Raw genomic sequence first — 21999 nt, forward strand, 5'->3', positions numbered from 1 at the left:
GCCAGAAAGCATTGTGTACGACAACGTACTGTAACCTAATCATAGAATCATTTAGGTTGGAAAAGACCCTTGGGATCATCGAGTCCAACCATCATCTCCACTCTACAAAGTTCTCCCTTACACCATATCCCTTAACACCACATCTAAACGAGTCTTAAATGATGTAGAAGATCAAGTCAGTGCAACTGAGGAGATATCTCGGGTATCTCTAGCTGGATTTTTCTCTCTGGGGGGAAAAGAAATTAGCAACATCTCATCACTGAGTTAGTTTTCTAATTGAATCTTGATGTAGCCCTTTGTTTTTAAGATACCAGTTGTTGCCCAAGGAAGCAGAGAGCAGTCAGGATAAGAGTGACAAGTGCACACACTGATTGACCTTCTGGAGACATTGCATTGTGATGTGGGAAACACTGGCTTTTGAGATGCCCTCTCAAGGTATTTGTGTAGAGGAGTTTTCCGTCACAGTTCACCTATCTCTGATGTAGGATGCTAAGAGATACTTTTTGTTACGATTATCAGAAGGTCTTTATGAAAGGTGTCTTGTCGTTGGCTTCACTATGATTTGGAAGGCTAAGCCTCCAGAGTATCAACAGTGGTATCAAAAAAGCTCTCCTCTTGTTCTGTTTCTGATTTTATTAACCCTCCTATGCTGTAGACCAGTAGCATTTGTGAGGTGGAGCCTTATTTTGCCATCTAAGCACACAGTTAATACAGAAGTTGAAATACGGCAATAATTATCTTTCTAAGAATGCCAGGTTTTTCCTATTTTATAATCATAAAACCTCACATTCTCATTAAATTAATTTCTTGAAATACTTCACCACTTCTCAGTAGATCATCAGTTACATCAACATGTCGCACAGGCATAACAATAACATCTGTGCAGGGAGAGCGACAATGTACACCCTTTAAAATTTAAGTTACAGGCTTGGGTTTGTAGCTGCAAGTCTGGAACTTTAGATGCTACAATTAACAGTGGGATCAAGATCAAGTGTGAATGCGTTAAACTGTCCTTTCACTCTTCCACCCTCCCTTTTGAGACCTATTTTATGAACAGGTAAGAAACGTCAGTCGTATAATAGGTCACTGTCACGAAGGATGAACCAGTAATCTAGTTTCAGTCTTGGGAGCACAAAATAAAAATCAGCTGAAGGGATAAACGTGGAATAGATCACATCAATATCTGCAATGATGAATAGCTAAAAGGCTATTAATAGAAATTTTAATCAAGGTCCGGATCTATAACAGTAGTTCATAGAGGTTTTACTGACAGCTGTTTGTCCCTCAGACTGGGTGCTATAGGTAGTAGTACCTTGTTCTTGGCAAGAATGTGCTTTAAGGTGTAGTCAGAGGAACTCATAAGTAGGCTGGATGTGGAAGGAATGTCAGCTCCCAAGACTGCTTTATGGAGTAAGTCGTCAGTTTCAGGACTCATTGAAGAAATGCCAAGTCTTACACATGTTTGGAATTACCAAATGCATTCATGAGACACTTTGAATTGCAGTTTTGTTATGTCAGTGTTAAAATAATGGCAGTCTCCATAAACCTGAAAGTCCTGGATGAGTAGCGGCTTCATTTTTCCCTAGTCACATTGTGTCATGGACAGTAAAAGGCAGCTCTAAATCAGATTTCTTACTTTTATCCATTGCTTCAAGGCCACCAAAAAGCACAGAGGGGACTCTGCTCCAATGCCGGGTTTTTCTTTTCTTCAGAATACTGTGTGTTTCACTGCTCTCCCTTGATCTCTCCTGTGATGACTGGCAGGTGGCTGCCACTGCTGTTGTGTTCTGCTACTGTGTCAGAGCATCTGATGCCTACATGATTGCACTATAAGTATTCCTTAGTCTTCATTGCCTCCCCCTGCTCCAGAACAAGTCGTCATTATTTGGAGGACACAGGACAGTTAGGAGCCTGCCCTCTCCTTGACCTTTCAGATAAGTGACTATTCATGTAAATATTACAAATATGTTGTTCTGGAGAGAGAAAAACATTCTCACTGGAATACTGCTGTCCCACACCATAACCACCTACTACAGGGGGCTGAAAAGTGGCATACCAGCGATTATCAGGAATGTCTCCGTGCCTTCCACTTCACACAGACTGGCACTATCCTGCCAGAAAGCGTCTTTTGCCTAGGTTTGGGTATTTCAACTGGTGCTCTTTTACCACAACGCGTTTTCTCTAGAGATCTGCTGCTCTTCTTTGGTGTTTATGTGGAGGAAGCGTATGTCAGGTTCTGCTTTTTTCATTAAAGAAATAACTGTGCATGAGGGAAGGCAAGTGTGAAAGCGTGCCCTCTAGGATTTGGAAGAAATCAAGCTGAAAAACCTTAATGGTATTTGTTTTGAGAGAGTTTCTTCAATGGTTAACAGCTGCACTTCCAAAGGAAACAATGCGAGAAACAGCAGCCTTATTTAGTTTGCAATGACTGAAACACCCATCACAGGCCTCAGGCTGCACCATGTACTTTTAAGAGACCAGTGTTCCCCAAAGCACAGGAATTATGAGCATAGGGTTATTTTTGAGCTCCTTGCTAACACATAGCCTCAGTGACTGACTTTGTTTGTTTTTTTTTTTTTTAAATCTTGTTCTGTCATGCGTGAAAAGACTTGCTCCTATGTCAAGTCCCTGTTGCCACAATACTAGCTTGAGAGAATTTTCAAATTTTAATTATATTCCACATGAGCTTTTTTATTTATGTATATTGACGTTTTCAACACCATCACTGTAATATAGCACATAAATGATGAGTTGTAAAATATAATTTTAATGCAAAAATACATACATCTAGATTCTACTCCTGTGCAGACAAATGTTCCAAAATAATTCATAATGGATTATTTTTGTGGTGAAAATAATTTGGCAATTTAAAATAATGCACTAAAGGTCTTACTTAGAAATTTATCTAGCAACATGAAGAACTGGTATTTCTCCCAGGAGTTCACTAAGGGATAATTAGTAAAAGTGGAAGCAAGTTTTGAAAGGTCTTTTTCAGTCTCTTGGTAGTTGGACTAAATGTTTCAATTTAAAATAAACCTACAAGATTTTTGCCGTAAACTGCCAGGTCTCACCTGTGAAGAAAAGTCTTTTGTTGTGGAAGAGAGGAACATGTTTGAAAACTGTGAAAAATGTTTTCTTTTGGTAGAATGGCAAGCAAAGATTGTTCAGTGGCTCTGCGAACATTTTGGAGTTGTAGGGCTGACTAAAGTGAACATCTTTTGGAGGGTTCTGCCAGTAAATAAATTGCAAAACACAAAAGGTTTCCAAAAGAGTTTAATAAATAATGAGGTTCTTTCTGTACTGTATAAACTATAAATATACCATGCAGTCCTTTATAACTTAAAATAATTTACAGACTGAGGTAGGGGGGTAGGAGGATGTTTATTCGGGGTGCAGATCCATCTCAGGGTCTCCCTGACTTCCTGCTGAGCACACAAACACAGGCTGTGTCAATCCGAATAAACCGCCAGGCTGCTTGCTTGCCCTCCATTGTCAGCGCTTTGACAAAGGTGTGTGTTGTGGTGCAGTAAGAGTTCCAGTGCTTCGCATCGATCCCTCGGCACCCACTGGAGACTGGCTTAGGGTCTCTGCACTTGGTCTCAAAAAAGTACTGCTTAAAAACGTTGTTGTTAATGTTGACCTCTCCCAGCACTGTCACCTCTTTGCCTTTAATGTCAGTGGCTGTGGTTTTGTCCCCAACCCACATGCTGACACTGTCGCACACTGAGAACTCTCCCCGGTGTAATACGGGATGCGCGGTCCTCTTGGTCCTGGCAGTCCTGTTAAGAGGACCTGCGTTGCTGAGGAATCCTGTATTCTGTCCTTGCCCTGATACTGGGGGGGGCTGTGTGCTGAACAGCACCCGAGGGGACCGGAAACGCCTCTTATTAAAAAATTTTGGGTCCATGGTGATATTTATAGCTTCTCTTCTACCTGTCGTCCAAGTAGAGTGGCCGTGGGATGTCTGTGGAGCTGCCTTGGGAACGTGGTGTCTGTTATTCCGGTGGGTATTGAGCGGGGAGTGTTCTGCAGGATACTCCAGTGGAGCATTGTCCTCTGACTTTGGAGCTGCCTGTGTGCCGATCAAAAAAGCTAAAATCAGAGTGTAGTACAGCATGGACATTACGCTATGCACCTAGAACAAAAGAAAAACGTAATGTTACTGTTAAGCCATGCTGGCACAAACGGATGCCGTTGATGACAATAAATTTATAAGATACCTAGGATCATACAGATTTCATCAGGTATTCATGTGGGTGCCAGATGTTGTTCTTCCGGAAGAGCTCATTCAGACAGCATAAATGTTCTTAGTAAAGCGAGAACATTAGAAAAATAATAGCTAGATTATTATTAACTCCTCTGGTATTTGTTATTAGAACACTGTTTATGAAGCACTTGCTTGGTGTTATTAATGTGGAGACCATATGGCAACAGCATGTTCCCAGGAGTAAAATCTCTAGTGATTTTTGCAGCAACCTTTTTGGCCAGAGCTCATCTCTTGGCTGCAAATACCCTGCTGAGCGGTGAGAGTAGAAGCAGTCCCTTGGCTAAAATAGCTATCCATTCAGTTAATTTGTCTGCAGAGGTGTCCTTGGGGCTAGGGTGGGGACTTGTGGAAGGGAAGGAGCCCCAGTGAATTGTGCCATTATCACACACTCAACGGCCACGCTTACCTGCCCTGCGGACAGGCCCCACCACTCTGGCTGGTTCAGCAGCCTCCATCTATCCCACCTGCCCTTTTGGGACGCACCACATTGCTGATTTTGGGCAGATAAAGCCCAGGCTCCTTCCCAGAAGAGCTCAGGCATCACGTGTCACAAGTGCAGATGGGATTTTTACACGTTCAGGCTGCCTATTAGGATAAATATGGTTATTATATTGGAGCACCATGGGTGACAGGCTACTTCTGGGTTGGCATCTTAGGTATAGCATAGCTAAAACCACCGTGGACGTAGTACTGGGAATTATGTACAGGAAAACACCTTCCTTTTTTCAGAGTTCCGTGACCAAGAAGCTCCACAATGTCACTGCATAGCAGATCCAGTGCTAGTCTTCCTTCGATCTGGAGAATGTGCACATCTGTTTAGACGTGGAAAAGTGTAAGACAGAAGTCTAAAACTTCACTAAGAACAATGTTATGCTAGAAGACCAGCAGCAGTAATACCTCGTTAGGTAACTACCATGTGTTGACTAATTCAGCCACACATTGGGTTAACAAATCAGCAACAGGCATTCTGGGAATATGAGACACTAAAACTGATCTGAAATTGCAGTTAAGGGCAGACATTGTATTTCCTCTGTGAAGACTTAATAAGCAGAGACAGGGTATAAACAGAAAAAAACTACCAAGCGAGGCTCCTCCCCTGTCTCTTTGCCTTCTTTTGCCTGACATGTCTCAGCTGGCCCTGAATTACGCTGTGTCCGGCCAGCAGGCAGGCAGCCGCACATAGACTGGACAAACAGGGTTTTGTAAAAGAGGAATCAGGCTCTGCAGTTCCACTGTGATTTCCCAGCATGTCCTGATGTTTTTTCTGGGTGTGGGTCAATTACTGTTGAAGTTCCCCCTTATTCGTTCCGTTCAGCTTTCTCAGACTAGAATCCCAAGCAGCGCTAAAGCACTCAACCAGGGCTTTAGCTTTGCTAGAGCAGAGTCTTGTAGAAAATGCAGTGTCCTAAGATGTCCCATAGGAGCTTGTGTAGATAGTCTTATCTCAGACAAGAGCTGAAATGAAATAAACAGCAGTGTTTGTGCAGGGCTGGGCAAACATTTAAGAAATCAGCAGGAGATGCCAAGTGAAGATAGCGGCTGAAGAAGGTGAAGATGCTACAGTCTCTGTATTAAGGGGAGAAGAGGAGAGAAAGCCCAAAAGCCACATTAGCAGTTGTTTGTGCAGCAGTTGGGCTGGAAGAATTGTGGACAAAATGATGATGAGGAGAGTCAAATCTGTCTCTCAGAGAAGATCCTTGCTGTTTCAAAGCTACTTTAATTTGCTTAAAACAAGGCTGAGGGTTGCTGGTTTCCCACATGCTGCTCATGCTTGAGCAGTCATCATCTTCTGTATAAGGAAATAGAGCTGGGTGTAGCTCAATAGCTTGGCTGTGCATGATTCAGAGAGTAACCCCTTGTTCTACAACCAAATTAAAATCAGATGGTTCATTACATCTCTAAAGAGTTAGCTTTCCCGACAGAAATGTTAATGGAAAAGGTTTGCAGAACAAAATCCAGGCGCAATTTAGACATGCCAATAGCAGCCTCAACCTATTGTGTTTATACATAAACCCTTTTTTTATTATTTCCTTCTATAGGAAAGAGACATTGCAATGTCAGCAAAGAGCTGTTTCTGGTTTTATGCTGTACAAGATTCACTGCTCTAAAACCAGCTACATTTATCTCCCTTCTCTGAGTTTCTTGTGTTGCATATGTCAAGATTATTGCTTTAATGCCATTAACACAAAATCAGAACGATGTCTCCTGCTTGCCTTTTTTTTTTCCTTTTTTTTTTTTTTTTTTTTTAAATCTTGGCTTGTATTTCCTCTCCTTGTGGTAAAGCATTTTGTGGAAAGTGTAGCTGAAGAAGAGACAAACTGTATTTGGGACACCTGGTAGTTTTCCTGAAGATCCAAAATTTAATCTTTTAATCAGTTATCAAATTAGTGGAGAATAGAAACTGATAGATTAAAAAAATGGGCTATACTTGATGACAACACAAGCAAAAAAAAGTTAACATTTAAAGAATAGGTATGCTTTAGACTGTGAGGATTGTGGACTTTTTTGCTGACACACACAGATATTTTACAGCCTATTTTGTGGGGTTATTGCTAAACTTTGTCACATACTTAGTTACTAGACCCTTTTGTGGTGCTTTCTAGAGGTGTTCACAATGCTTGCCGAGTGCAGCTGCCTGAACTTCCAGGGACAACTGCCAACTCTGGTGCTCATAGTACACGGGTATCTGTTTGTAGCATTGGCCACAAAGGTTGTGGCAGGCATTTCAATGCCGAAAATAAAAAAAAACACTGTCCTAAACCAGAGGATGTTAATGAAAACTGTGACTTCTAAGTGGACCATCTCATTATAAGTAAACATTTCCCACAAAACAGATGACGTCTGGAGACAGAATACAAGAAGACAGAGTAAGTGGAAACTCCTATTTTAGCCAGACAATAGCTAGCTAGTGGGTGTAAGTGAAGCAACTTGTTTAATAAGTCAAAGAACTATGTTTTTCCAAAAATATGAGTATTAAATGCAAACTGCCTTCATCTTCTTTTTTTGGAAGACAGACCAATGATATTTTAAGTTCAAGATGACAACTCTCTTCCCTGCTTGTGTGTTGGTCAAGTGTCATTTAAACACTTCTTCTGGTATAGCTGTTCAGGCTTCTGTGCGATACTGGCAATAGACAATTTCAGTCTGCTCTGAGAAGAGCGCACGTGTTGTGCTTACCTCTGAGTACACCGCACAAAAAACTGCTCCCCCAGCAAGGTCTTTATTTCTTCCAGAGGCTGAGCTGGGGCTGGCTGCAGCATGCCATCGGGCCAGTTTGACTGCGTAGCTGAATCTGGGAGTTGCTTATTCTGCGTTCCACTAGAAGTAGAAGTATTTGTTTCAATTAGCCATCAAATAAGTGTTTTCAGTACCGTTCCCCACTTGACAGAAGGAATACAGAGACAAATCCACTTGCTTGGCTCTCTGAACTGTGCCTTTTTCACTGTTACGGTGTAGAGGCTGCCTAAAGTGCAGTTCTCAACTTTCAAGAGCAGCACGTTTGTAAGACAGAGCTACCTTTATTCAGCACCTTCACCAGACTGTAGTTAGCAATCCTTATCCTTCTCGGGTGTCTTGCAGGCTCACCAAAACTAGGAGCGATGTAGCGGAGTGAAGCAATACCTGCTGAAGTCACTGTCTGAGCTCAGTTTGCACAGTAGCGACAGACAAATGAAGGCTCAGACCCACTGTCATCTTTGTCTGGGAAGCAAGTGTGCTTACAAGTAAAGGCACCGCAAGTTGTTTTGTTTGCTAGCAAACGCAGAACGGTGCACTCCGACTGTCAGCACTCAAACACTCAAAACCAGCCATGTTTGTAGTACCTGCAAGACACAAACCTATCTATGCCCAATCCACAAATCTGCTATGCACACATCTCAGTTATGCAGTTCGTGCCCCGTGCTTTCTCTTTCTATGATGCCCCAAACGCTGGAAGTCCTTTAGAGACCCCGAAGGAGGGTTGCCAACCTGCATACTACTGTGTATCTGAACAGACAGTGGGAAGTACCTGGGGTTTCTCCTTTTGATTTTTTTGTCAACATATTCGGTAACATTGTTGGTGATTGTAATACTCCACATGAAATACCAGCTACCTACAGGATAGTTCTAGCCTCCCCCATCACTGTTTGAGCTACGTGTGAAGAAATGCCGTTGCAAAGATGGCTGGGCCGCTTTGTAGTAGCGTCACGTTCAGTGAAAGTGAGTGGAGGGGGAAAAAAAAGTGTGCAGCTCAGCAGAGTGAGTGACGAAATATCTCACAGGTTGTCCAGCGATAGTGACTGGACTCTGCTGATTGTTATACACGAGTTCCACTTGAGTAATTTCATAAGAGACTGCTGAGGGTCTGTTTCAGTGAAGGGATGATGCTTAAGATCTTTTGGAAAAAGAAAAAAAAAAGTTCTAAGGCTCTTATACCGCCAGAGCAAAAAGATACTCTGTGTTAAAAGCTAGCAAATTGGTCAGCCTCAGCGCTGGATGTTTGCAATTTTAGGAAAAAAAAACCCAGAAGATCAGTATGCTGTACAAAATGAAACTTGGAGATAAGCTTGGGATGACATTTTAGGGTGTGAACCAAGTGTGTGCTTACTTGATGGAATCTCTTAATCAAGACTTTGGGCAAACTAGCACTGGTGAGGTGAAAAGGCAATGAGTTATCCTCTTTCTGTTCTAGGCAGGCTTCCTTTTTTCACTAGTATTCAGGCAGGAATCGGGTGAGGGCCAGAGACATACTTGAGTCTTGGCTTAGGAGAGAATCTGAAGACCTTTCACAGGACAAAGGCCTTAAACTTTGGGGTATTTTTCTGGTGTGTGGTTGAAAGTGGGTCCAAATGACCTATTTGGCTGGGATAGTCTTTTTCATTGAGGCAACTTAAACTGTAGACCTGCTCCCAGATTTAGTAAATCGGACAGAAGATAAGGGTAGCTGCTGAAGCCTAGTGAAGAAGAGGAAAGCACTGGGCTGAAAGCAACAGCTAGAACAGCAGGGAAATACCTTGGTTAGTTCAGTAGGTAATCAGAAGGAGAATCACAGATTGGCATTTGTTGGCGGAGAATTGTCTGATTGTGGCTGATATTTGAGAATAACTGAAGATACAAAACTCGCAGACGCAGGAAGGCACGTACTTAAATGCTTGTTCTCTGGCTACTGTGAAGGCAGAAATAACTGGAGTCTTAACTACTACACTATGAATGGTCGTACAGACCCCAAATTGAGGGAAAAGCATTATTTTCTTCACCAATTAAATACAGCATGCTGATACCTTCTCAGTGGGGTACATTTCCAATTGTAAATTCAGGAATGCCATTGAAAGTGACAGAAATACTATTTAGATAGCTTATCTGTTCCATTTAATAAGATAAATTGCGGGTACTGGTGGATGAAAAGCTGGACATGAGCCAACAATGTGCACTCGCAGCCCAGAAGGCCGGTTGCATCCTGGGCTCCACCAAAAGAAGCGTGGCCAGCAGATCAAGAGAGGTGATTCTGCCCCTGTACTCTGCTCTCATGAGACCCCACCTGGAGCACTGCGTCCAGCTCCAGAGTCCTCAACACAAGAAGGACATGGACCTGTTGGAGCAGGTCCAGAGGAGGCCATGAGGATGCTCAGAGGGCTGGAGCATCTATCCTATCAGGACAGGCTGAGAGAGTTGGGAGTGTTCAGCCTGGAGAAGAGAAGGCTCCGGGGAGACCTTAGAGCACCTTCCAGTCCCTGAAGGGGGCCTACAGGAAAGCTGGGGGGTGCTGTTTGCAAGAGCATGGAGCGATAGGACGAGGGGCAATGGTTTTAAACTAAAGCAGGGCAGGTTTAGATTAGACATTAGGAAGAAGTTCTTTACACTGAGGGTGGTGAGACACTGGCCCAGGTTGCCCAGAGAGGTGGTGGAGGCCCCATCCCTGAAGACATTCAAGGCCAGGCTGGATGAGACTCTGAGCAACCCGATCTAGTTAAAGATGTCCCTGCTCACTGCAGGGGGGTTGGACTAGATGGCCTTTAGAGGTCCCTTCCAACCCAACGTGTTTGATGAGTCTATGAAATAAGAGTTGTATAAAGTACTCTTGTACTGCAAAAGATCCTGCTCGTTTCAATGTGGAGATTCAAGTGCATTTGCTCAGGAGAACGTGCTGCTAATGCCAAAGCATGAACTGGATTCATTTTACACCTGCACAGTTTCTGTCCACAGGAGAGCTGGCTGCCAGTAACTGTAGCCACTGGGTTTGGCTCTTACCAAGATCCAAATATAAGCTGTTTAATTTTTAAAACTTAAACTGAAATCTTCCAAGCCCATTTTCAAGCAGTGCAGGGCACAGGAGTCAATCTGTTACGTGCTCATTGTATTGCGTTGTGCAACACTTCTGCGATGATTTGTCCACTCTTTGGATTTGCTGCTGTCTGTAGGTCATGGCTCACGTTCTACTCTACCGGTGTGGTTGAAATATTTAGGAGTTGAGCTAGTTACAGTGATATGAATGTGTCAGAAAGGTCGTACAAAGTTCTAAACTCCAAAGTTTCATGCTACCGTACTGAGTATGCTATATTTTTGCAAGAATGTACTAGTAAAGTAATAACCCTTTCTGTGGACTCTTGACAGTTTAGTAACAGTAATGATAGAGTTGTAATATGCTGGCCGCTGCCAAAAATAATCCAACAACTTTTCCGACTGTTCTGCCACCCTAAGAAAACACTGCTTCAGTTCCAACTGGCTGGGTTTTAACCACAAAAGAGTTTATTTTCAGCAGGGCTTTTTTTTAAAGTTCTTTTACTGTCTTTTTCCCGGATTCCTGGTTGTGGTGGAATCCAGTAAATGATGCAGTGTTATTCAAATGATGCTGAAGACAGCATCTGTATACTATTCCTCTCTACCTGCCATTCCCAGAGATTAATAAAATATCTTACTGATTTAAGTATTTCTTCAGAATTTACATGCATTCAGGATTAAAGATCTGGGGGATAAAAAACCTCACTTCATTCTTATTTCTTAGTCCCAGCACATATGGTAGGAGAAATGGCACATTATAAGTACATAAAATGTTATTTGCACATGAATGCTTTATAGGGGTTTATGGTAAAACAAATACAGTATTTACCCACTGATCTAAGGGCTGTCTGAAAGGCAGGTTGTGATGTATTCTTGCTTTCCTTGAAGAGTACTGTATTTTTTTTGCTTTGAGGTTTTTGTCCTAGCATTATACAGTTCTGTAAATATGGTGATTGTTTTGCTTTGTGAAATCTCAGGATGTGAGACTTGAAAGACCAGGAAAATAAACAAACACCTGGTGGACAAATGATTGTGTTACAGTTTTACCAGCATGAAGTGGAAACTAAGACCACAAGCCTTGATTTTTATGCCAGGACACCTCTGACACCTCACGTAATTACTGTCATGAGCAGGTGGGAGCATCCTCAGCTTGCATGAAGTGTGCTGCCGCTTCAATTGAAGGAATAAAATTTTCCAAAATGCTTTGGCAAGCCTTTTTGGTTTTTGTCACCTATAATGCACCAGTAAATTTTTAATTATATCCCAGTTTTTATCATAGATACTTACTGTTTGCTGCACAGAGTACTGATTAGGCTGTTAGAGCACAGAAACCAATGATAATATATGAGACCTGTCGGTCTTGAGGTTCTTGGGTATCCTGCTGCTTCCAGTAATGCCTGACTGGGTAAAGTGAAGCACTAGAATTGAATTGGGCTATCCATAAATGTTAGTAAAAATGAAGCACGTTTGTCTGTAATATAGAATATTTTAGTGCCTTATTTTAACAGAGAAGACGGTGCAGCCTTCTAATTGCACATTCACCATTTTCCATTAAAGTAGCTCCTACGCTAGTAAGAGACAAGATGAATAATGCTCAGTTTAGCTCAATCAAATACAGCAAGTAAATTATTTTTTAAATAAAAATAAACACAGGCAAATAACATAGGCTAAGAATGTTGTAATCTAAAGCATGATACAGTTTGGAATGTTGTTTTCTGTCATTCTTGAAGTTGTTGGCATATTTTAGGGATATGCAAAAAATAAACAGAATATTTGAATCTTTTTGTCCTCATAACTACAGAAATGCTGATATATCTTGAATTTATGAAATGACACGTGTTTCAGAAATGAGCTCCCTAATGCAAATAACCTAGTTACTCACAAATCTCATGCAGTTCATGAAGAAGGAATGGAAGAACAAGGGATTAGGCTTGTGAGAACACACATCTGATTTACTCAGATTACAGGAAATGGAAGAAAACCAACATCGTACAAGCAGGAAATAATAGTTTTCAGAGTACTGAATAAGCCAATGGAGTCCACAGAGTATTTGATTAGACTTCTCCATTTCAGAGATGAGAAGTGGTTGCTTTATTTAGGGATGACAAAAGAAATTGTTTGTACTATACAGGGCTTGACCCAGCAGTGAAGTTTGTGCAGTTCTTTCCAATGGCACAATATGGAGCGCGTGCGCTGTGCTAGGGCTGCTGGTAGCAGATGGTTTGCAGCCAGTAAACTGCTGCTTGTTTTCTGGTATTATTTGCAATGATGGATGATATGCTTGGCTGTCTATGCAGCTAATGGGGTCATGGAGGTCACCAAAATAAGCAACAAGTAGTGTGTTAGTTTTATCTTGCTGCTTCTGGTAGTAAGCGAGAAATGAGGGAGGCAGTTGCTGCTGAAGTTCCTGTTAAAGAGGAGAGGAAGGCGTCTAGTGGCACATCTTCCTCACTGAAACATTTCAACAGGTATATGAATTAAAATTTAGCAGTAACAATTGAGGGAAAAAAATTTCTGAGACCTGAGAGGCCTTGAAGGGAATCCTTAAGCCATTATGACTAAGAGGAGTGTCAGAGGCACTGCATTTCAGCTTTCCCTTGATCTTAGCTGATGAGCAAGAAGATGGGAATTTCTAATGGACTCAAGATTTCATTCCTCTCTTGTATCTACAGTGACTCATCCTGAGCTTTATGTATGCTGAAGAGCCAGTTGGAAGCTCTCTGTGTCTCATACACTTCCTTTTGTTCCAAATACCTCCAGTACTGAAATGTTCCTTTGAGTATATCTAGGGAGAGCAGTAGACTGAGAAAAATGCTGCCCTGCAGCGATGAGCATGCACCATGTCAGCATGATCATCGTGATCACAGGATGTGCAACAGATATCTGCCTTTAGACTTCTGACTCAAGTTTAGTCTAGGCAAGGGTAATAACAAGAGTGCTTGATAGCCCATGATGCATCTGTCCATTTTGGGTACTTAAGGGAAAATAGCACTATGAGTCTTGACCTGCAGGGTGGGGATTCACCAAATCAGAAACCAATAAGGCTTTGGAAAACACTCCTTCTTAGGGTTTATTTTATGCTTATTGGGGCATAAGTAACGGGAATGCAGGAACCTAGTTTTATTGCTTCTGTCCTCCTGAACCAGTACATAAATATTTCAATTGCTAGTGCCTCTGCAGAGAAGCCCAAAAAAAAGGAAAACAAGTCTGTTGCCCATCACCTTCATTGACGCTCCTTTCCCGCTGAGCACAGGGTGCCGAGTGAAGCTGCCTGGTGGGAGAGATCCAGCCTGCAGCAGCAGGCGGGGGTTTCTTACAGAAGGTGATGGAGACTTGTGACACAGGACAGACAGAGCTCAACTTTAAAACGCTCACTTTGTCACTGCTGAGTTGTAGAACATAATCGAGACTTCTGTTTCTAAGGATTTAATGTTAGGCATCATGACACTTTCGCATGTAGAATACGGTCATGGGAATTTAGAGTCATCAATAGTCATCTAAAATGTAGCTTTCTTGGGAAAACAATACATGATCTTCAGGTCACGATGGCCATACGAGTAAAAACTGGCAATGTGGTGCAGCTCTCATTGTGAGACGTTGTCTGTTAGTACAGTGTTAAACATGCACAGAGCCACTCTGACAGAAAATTTTATCCTATTTAAGATAACAAAGACAAACTGACAGTCATTGAATAAAAGATAAAGAAATTGTCTCTGTCAGGGTAAAAACCTTCTTAAATACAGTGAAGGAAGAATAATTCAGTGGTCACTTATCAAAACTAGTGAGAAATCTCTCTGAAAATAAGTAACAGAAAACAGCCTTAGAAGGAGCACGTGAATCTGATTCTCCTGAAGGCAATAGCCTGAATGGCATAAAACTGGTAAAATTAAGTGAGCTAGAAATAAAAATGCTGTCTAGAAATAAGTTAATGGAGCATACTACAGTTGTATATCATCCCTACATTAACATCTGTAAAGCAAATCCTAAAATTAATGATTGACATGTGATGATTACTTTGGAACTTCCAATATAGATTTCAAACTGTAAATATATTTTATAGGACTCCAGGGTTTCATAAATCTTCATTGGCACAAAGGAGTGACTAAAGATCTCAGTCACTAACGGAAAGGAAAGCTACTGCAGCATAAATGGGGTAAATCCATCCCGCCCGTATAAAGGTGGGTGCCTTTGAGGTCTTTGGAAACAGGCGCCTCCGTCCTGCCCAGCTACCAGCCAGCCCGAAGGATCGCTGCTCATCCACAGCTCCCGTCCAAACACAAGAAGAGGAGTTGTTCCCTAGCTGCTGCTTAAATCAGTGGGTCCAAAAGAGCTGCCTGAGTGTGTATTTCTCTCCCTCTACACTTTTCCCAAGGTTTCCAATACGAAATGATCGGAAATGAAAGAGCTGGAATTTCAGACTAATTCAAACTGCAATTCATCTAGGAAAAGAAAGTATGAGGGCAATCAGACTACAATGTTACTATCCCATCTTACAGCCAAAAGTAGTTAAGGCGGAAAAATACAATATCTTTAAGGGCCAGTAAACTTTTCCAACTAGTGATCTTATTCTAGCTATTCAGAAGGGAATGTAAATCCTGATTCTTGTCCAAACCCTGATTAATAAGAAGCAGCTGAATCCTAACAACAATGCTAGCATTTAATTTTTATGAAAGCTCATAATTTTAATTTTTGTTACCCTTTCTCACTTTTATACCACTGTACAAAGAAATTGAAGAAAGAAATGAGATTTTTAGCGATTGGACGTGTATTCTAGTGTAATGCATAAAATGTGGTGACTCCATGAGGTAGAAAATAAAAATGATCTGGCATGCCATGATCAGATTGCCAAAGATAGATTCCATCATTTGTAATGTTTCTCTAGATCTTGAATTTGGAAAAGAACATTTTACGCATCCAGAAATTATAGATGTCATCCTCATGACTTTTAATACTAGGTGCCTGTGTGTTTCAGGCTTTACTGTTTTATTCATTCTTTACATTTAAAAGGAATTTTATCTTCTACAAATCTTCCAGTGCTTTTATAACTATTTTAAAAGCCTCAATGATATTTTAATAGGGCAGGAATTATGAACGTACAAAAGGGAAGCTGAAGTGTGTCTGTACTTGGCAAGCCAAAAGACAGGAAGGATGCAGCAAAGAAGGCTAAAGTTGAGAGAACTTTAAAATGTGTGTTCTACTGAAGCTGAGGATCTGGCTGCACTTGATAAAACATTTTATAGCTGGAGCAGTTCAAAATGACATGTTAGATTTTTTCCCATTAAAATCCCCTTAAGGATATAGACAAAGGATTGCAAAATAAAACTGCCACCTTACCAAGTGGAGGTGCTTTTGTGTCCATTCACAGATTTCTGAGATAGTAGAGAAACAGTCAATACTGAAACAGAATATTACTTGGCGTATGTAGGATTTTCCATCTGAAAACCTCAAGTCGTTTTACAAGCACTTAATCAAATGGGCCTCACCAGTAGCTTATGGTCTATCAGTAGAAGTTACTTCTGTAGCAAGTGAAGAACCTGAAGAATAACATAGGATTCTTGCCAAACAACAGCTATGTTCCTTTTCTCCCTTGCCCCCCCCTTCTTTTTTTTTTTTTTTTAAATTCCTAGGTTATTCTTCCCTATTTCTAAATCTGTTTTACCTTCATGAGACCTAGGGAATTCAATTACCTTCTTAGTGATTTCATTTCCTCTCTAATGATTTACTTTACATGACAATATGGAAATCGTGACAAGAAGACTCAAATGAGAGCTTTAGAAATTGACTTCCTTATTTTCATTACCGTTGAAAATGGGTTTTGACCGCACAGCAATCACATGCCTTCTGTGCTTACTGTAACTACATTTAACTCATTTTGTTAAAAGTCCACATAAGATATGTGAATAATACTTTTATGTAACTTAAAATGTTAAGATTTTTCAAAAAATCAGCATGCCCCAAGTTGAATTGAATGTATAAAGAACTAGGAATTGGGCTGTTGCCCATTAGCGGTTTGCCTTCTTTATTCTTTGACACATCCTGTAAATTTGAGAAGTATATAATTTCTGGATGACTACTGGACATAAGCAATGGAGAGCGGTGAGCTGTGTCCTGCCATCCGTGCGAAGACTTGGGCAGATATTTGTGTATCTTCTCATTGCAAAGCCTGAGCTTCTTCTGAAGACGGCGAAGATGATGTAGTGATGCTCAGACTCTTGTACTCCACCGTGCCTTTCCCATTTAATTTGCATTTGAAACAATTTCCTTACAATTCCTAAGTACTCCATTACAGAGTTGTGAAATATGGTGGGTTTTGCCATCTAAACTAAGCAAATACAGAAACACTGAAAGAGTTATCAGATTGCAGCGTCATCTGTGTAACTGTTGTAAGGTTTTCTGTAAGCACAAGTAGCTCTTACGGGAGAAGTGAGAGTCTCCTGACACTTAGGGTAGTTTACCAAGGTAAACACGAGGTTCTTTAAGCCATTTGTTCTAATATTTTGGATCATTTGGACAGATCAGAAAAAGGAAACAAGCAAATAGGATATCATCTTGGCGTTCTAGCACTTCAGAAGCAATGAAGCTACATAATTTTCTCTGAAGAAACAGCTGTTTTGTGAACTGTGGCGCTGCTGGAATTTTTACGCATGTGCTTTCATACTTCATATGTTTGTACTCAGTACTTACTTAGGATTAAAGTATGGTTTCTGTGTAAATGTGCTGACATTATGTAAAATGCTCCATACCTGCATTTTTTTCCCCTCTGTGTTTTCTGGTCTGAACTGTTTTCAGCCTAGAAGATTGTCTTGATTAATTGGCAGCAGAGTAAACCAGTGCAACGCTGATCTCCCTAAGTGTTCAGGACGTTTGGGAAACAGATCCTGCTTCTTTGCACTCTTACTTGCTTTATTGTCCTGATTTGTTTGTTGTAGTTTTGTGTGTGCGCATGCCTCAGGTGGTAGAAAAACAAGTGTGTTCTGCTCATTGTTTGTAATCCATGTGAGTACTAGTTCCTTCTCCCTTTACCATAACCCTTTTTTGCTCCTTTCTTTATGGAATGCGTGGATTAAATAGCAGTTAGGGGGATGGGGTTACCATCCCCAAGTCCAGCCTGTGACTGCTACTATGACTTAAGTGGTACAGCAGCAAACACACGCGATATGCACTTGCACTGAACCATTCCTTCAGGCCCAACCAACCTGTGCATTCCCTGCCTACGCAGAACAGCTGTTCTGTGCAACAGTTGTGCAGATTTGATAATGATTTGCTGGGTAGCACACTCAAGGACCAAGCAATATGTTCCTGCTGGTAAAATCTCATATTCTCCGGAACTCAGTTCTGCCCATGCTCGTGCCTATGGCTTCTTGACATGCTCTTTTTTGTTTCCTCTCCAGCTCCAGTGCTGTCTGCTCCACATGCCTTCCGACCGTGCCCTCTCCTTTATTTGCAAGTCTCCCTGCATTCTCCTTTCACACACCGAGACCTGCTGCCTGAGTTGCTGCCCTGCCCGATCTTCACCTCAGTGCACGTTGGACCTCTTGTTGTCTTAAGCATCTTGCCTTTTATCTTCTGTGGAAGGTATCTGCTCAATACTGTATTAACCCATTGCACAGTGACTCACACAGTTGCAATGGTAGACAACTGCTGGCAACCATAAGGAGAGGTAGTAACAAAACGTAGTGGATCCTGTACATTAGCACCAAAATATATATTCAGAAAAACTAGTTCAAACTGCATGTGCTTGTACTGAGTAAGTAAGTACAGTGACTTGATTTAGGAGGTTACTTCATTCTTGTGCTCTGAGAATCTCAGCTCTGCTTTAGTTGAGACCCCAACACTAAACCTACGAGTCCAGATAAATACAGTCCAAACTTCTGCACTGTCCAAAGCTCCCAGCATCCTGAGCGTGTCAGGCAGCTGCTGCACAAAAAAATCTGACTGATGCTCCCAGAGAGCAAAGACAGTTTGAACTGGGTCCATATTTCAGCTCTACAGTGTGGGCTTCTGGGCGCAGACCCAGTCAGCAGTGGGAGAGTAGGAGTTTTCTGTCTTTGTATTATGTCAGAGTTTGAGGGGAGGCAGCTGCTGTGAATGTTTTAAGATAGGAGGTTTTTCTTCCCCACCCAGATATTTAAGGTGAAATTTAAATGTGGGAAGGAGTTTGTCTGGATCTGGAATCAGTGGCCTCTGGAGCCTGACGGCTCTGCAACATCCTTAGTTCACACGAAGCTGGAGGGACGATCTGTGTAATATGCAGAGAAGTGAATGATGATACAGAGTGCAAGATGTCCTCCCTTGCTGGGAGTGCACAGCTGTCTCTGAAATAAATGCCTGTGTCTTTGAACAGTTATCCTGGTCATACGGTTATACTGTGCAAAGGGACGGTTAAACAGAAAAGTGTTTGAAAAGAAAAGATCTGATCCTTTCTTGTACTCTTCACTCCCTCACACATGGGAATCCTTTAAGCAAAGAACAAAGTGCAAAGAAGTTTAAATGAAGTTCAGACTTCATCAACTTCTGCTTAAGAACAGGCAACAGGGTGTTGGACTAACCTGTCAGCTTCAACAATTCTTATAAATCTGCATTTCGCGACACGCTTGCGTTAGGAACATTTGTGGGGTTCTTACATGTTCATTTTCTGTTTTCTGGCATCATCCGGTTGCTGAATGCATTTTTTGCTATAGTCAAAAAATATAATGGGGAAGATGCATCTCTTTCCTTTTAATTGTGCACTTGCAGGTTTCTATCAGTTTTTCTAGAACTCTCTTTGGCCTTATTCTAAGTTTGAATAAATATGAATGCCTAAATTGCAAAGCGATGCTAATCGCTGATGTCATTGCATGTCTTTACACTGTTCACACTTCAGCTTTCTGTGAGGTTCACTGACTTCCCTGGTATGCAGAGTTTGAAATGTGGGAATTCTAACAAAAGTAGGCCAGGATTAGAAGTTTACTGTTACTGTGTTTACCAGCATATTATTTTCCTTGCTGTCTTTTATTATATTAGGTATGAACCTTTTTTCCATTTCTATAGTGAGGACAATCAATAGATTGAACGTGTGAACTCTTGGAACTGGGATGACTAAACTGCTGTAACAATTTTTCTCACCCTACATTCATCAAAACAATCTTGCAGAAGCTGATTAAACAAAAACTTCTTTTAGTACTGTATCCTATACTGTATCCTTATAGACGATACGGGGGAAGGAGCCAGAGTGGGAGGAGGTACTTCTGAAAGTTGTGGAATGGTAACTTGCTGTAGGAATGAGAAGCTACAGAAATAATAGCTTGTAAATAATATTTGAAGGCTACAGCTGGTAAGTGCAATACAGTTTGAAGTTCAGATCACGCTTCTTCCAGTTTAATAAGGGAAAAAATGTTGCAGAGAAATGCACGTATGTTCCTAGCATGACAGGGTGTGAAGTGCCTTTGGTTGCTTAACTACTGAAAAGGGTGGCAATTCCACAACCTGTACGTTCATCAGCTTGAGGCAGCACTGCAGATAGCTGTGGTATGCAAACGCTGTTGATACCACTACTACGAAAGGGAGCATGTTATTCAAACCAGTGTGGATAAAGAGTTATGGCCTGCGAGGAAGAGGGCTATCTTTGTGCAAACTTTGATGTTAAAATATTGTGACTTGAACTCACAGATACACTGATTACCCTGCTAAAAGAAGACATGGAATCTCTTCCCAGAATTACAGCATTTTAATTAGAAGTATGCGAGCAAAGTCTTAATCTTGTTAATAGGGATAGACACATGATTCTATGATTCTATAAGGCAGAAACAAAATCCACAGCAACACAGCCTAAACATGAAAATCAATGGCTTGGAGGCTAGTAACAGCGGTGCTAGCTGGAGCAACGAAACTGCTCCCTGTCCCTACCTTTCATACAAGACTAAGCTTGACAGTGAATAAGTTGGAAGAAATACCTCTTCTGTCTTGTAACACACAGCTATTTGAAAATATATAGTGAAGTGTAGGGAAAGGTATTCTAAATTTACAAATCAAATCCACAGACATGATTATTTTCTTTAAATTTCCTTTTAGCTCTTCTAAATTCTTGTGACATTCAAGGATCAATAAGAATCTCATCTGTAGCTGGTTCTGGCAGATGTTAATCTTTCCCTTGGCTTTGCAGTCTGTTTGAAATAGTACTTGTTTCTTCATGTCAGGCCTCTGGCAATGCTTACTGGAGTTAGGATTACAGTCTCCAGTGAATCCCATTTTTACTGTCATTAACTTTCTAAACTGTTCCCCATAGCTGGCAACCTTTCCATGCTTGGAGACCTACTTAATGGGAAGCTGGGAGAGTGATGGTTTTTGTCTGCCTAGAATCATTGTGCCTTTAATTGATATTTCTTTGACTTTGTCATTAAGCCTGTTTATGTTGTAGGCATGGCAATGATCACGTACTTTGCCTGTACGTTTTCTGCATTTCTGTTGCGATTTACCTATTAATGAAAGAAAAAAAAAGGCTCTGTGTTTACTTAAGATTTTTACAAGTAGCTTTTTTTTTTTTTCCTTCTGTTAACTTCGTTAGTAAATTCGGCAAAGTTTTGGGTTGGAAATGAGCGACATGGTTCATCTGTAGATCCTGTCCTATGTTCTAGCTAAGGAAGTGTCTAAATCTATTTCGCAAAATATAGGTGCTCTGTTTTCAGTAGCTACTTATCTAGATAGCAGTTGATGCTGCTGTCAGAACCCATAAACCCTGGGTTTGTGGTTGATTCCAAATTTGGGACAAATCTTGACCAGAAAGTAACAAGAAAAGAACATATTTTCCCCAAATTACATGGACTTTATAGTGATCAGAAAGTGCTGGGTATAGTATTGCTGTTTGTGTTCAGCAGGCATGTTGCTGGGTAACAGACCGAAGGTTACAAGTCACTTTCCTTCTCTTAGAACGTGAGTTGGGGTGACCAAAACTATGTGAGTTACAACATGAGGGTGACAATTATCACTTTAGCAGCTGAGGAAACGAAATACTTGCTTCTTATTAAGAAAAAAGAATGCTGATTGGAGCTGAGTCATCCTGCTCTACTTCAGTGTTGGTATGAATGGCATTCCCTATGGATCGGCCTACACAGAGGGAAATGCCAAACCATAATCAAGACTGAGTGACGGGAGTTCAGTCAAATGTTTCAAAATCTCACCCATGAGTTTTAGATAGAAGAAAAAAAAAGTAGTGACATTCTCAGTCAAGCAGTTAATTGCTTCCTAAGAACTTGGATTGTTCTTTGTAATATTTTGAGGATTTTCACTAGGGTTCCCTCCAAGTAGAACTTTATTTCCGTTTTATATGTTTACATTAGGTTACACTGTAATGTACAGATTAACAGACTGAAACACGGCACCTGCCCTCTCTCACGTTCTGAATGATGCTGCAATGTTGCCTTGTTTCTGGGACAGATAATTTGCAGAGCCTCTAAGAATTAAAATAAGTTTTTAGAAGCTTTTAGAAAGATAAATAATAC

General features: G+C 41.1%; 1 protein-coding gene across 3 annotated transcripts in view; it reads right to left on the reverse strand.

Annotated features, from left to right (window-relative positions):
• Positions 1 to 3267: 3267 nt before the first annotated feature.
• NGF (nerve growth factor) overlaps positions 3268 to 21999 on the reverse strand; it is a 28950-nt gene continuing 10218 nt past the window's right edge. For all 3 annotated transcript variants that reach the window (XM_054181093.1, XM_054181095.1, XM_054181094.1), the window contains 2 exons: positions 7445 to 7585; positions 3268 to 4135 (listed from right to left, as the gene is read on the reverse strand). In XM_054181093.1, the coding sequence (XP_054037068.1) occupies positions 3404 to 4123 (720 nt within the window). In that variant the 5' untranslated portion in view covers positions 4124 to 4135; positions 7445 to 7585 and the 3' untranslated portion in view covers positions 3268 to 3403. The remainder of the gene's footprint in view (positions 4136 to 7444; positions 7586 to 21999) is intronic.

This window comes from Rissa tridactyla, chromosome 21 (genome assembly GCF_028500815.1).
Source record: "Rissa tridactyla isolate bRisTri1 chromosome 21, bRisTri1.patW.cur.20221130, whole genome shotgun sequence".
Classification (NCBI taxonomy): Eukaryota; Metazoa; Chordata; class Aves; order Charadriiformes; family Laridae; genus Rissa; species Rissa tridactyla.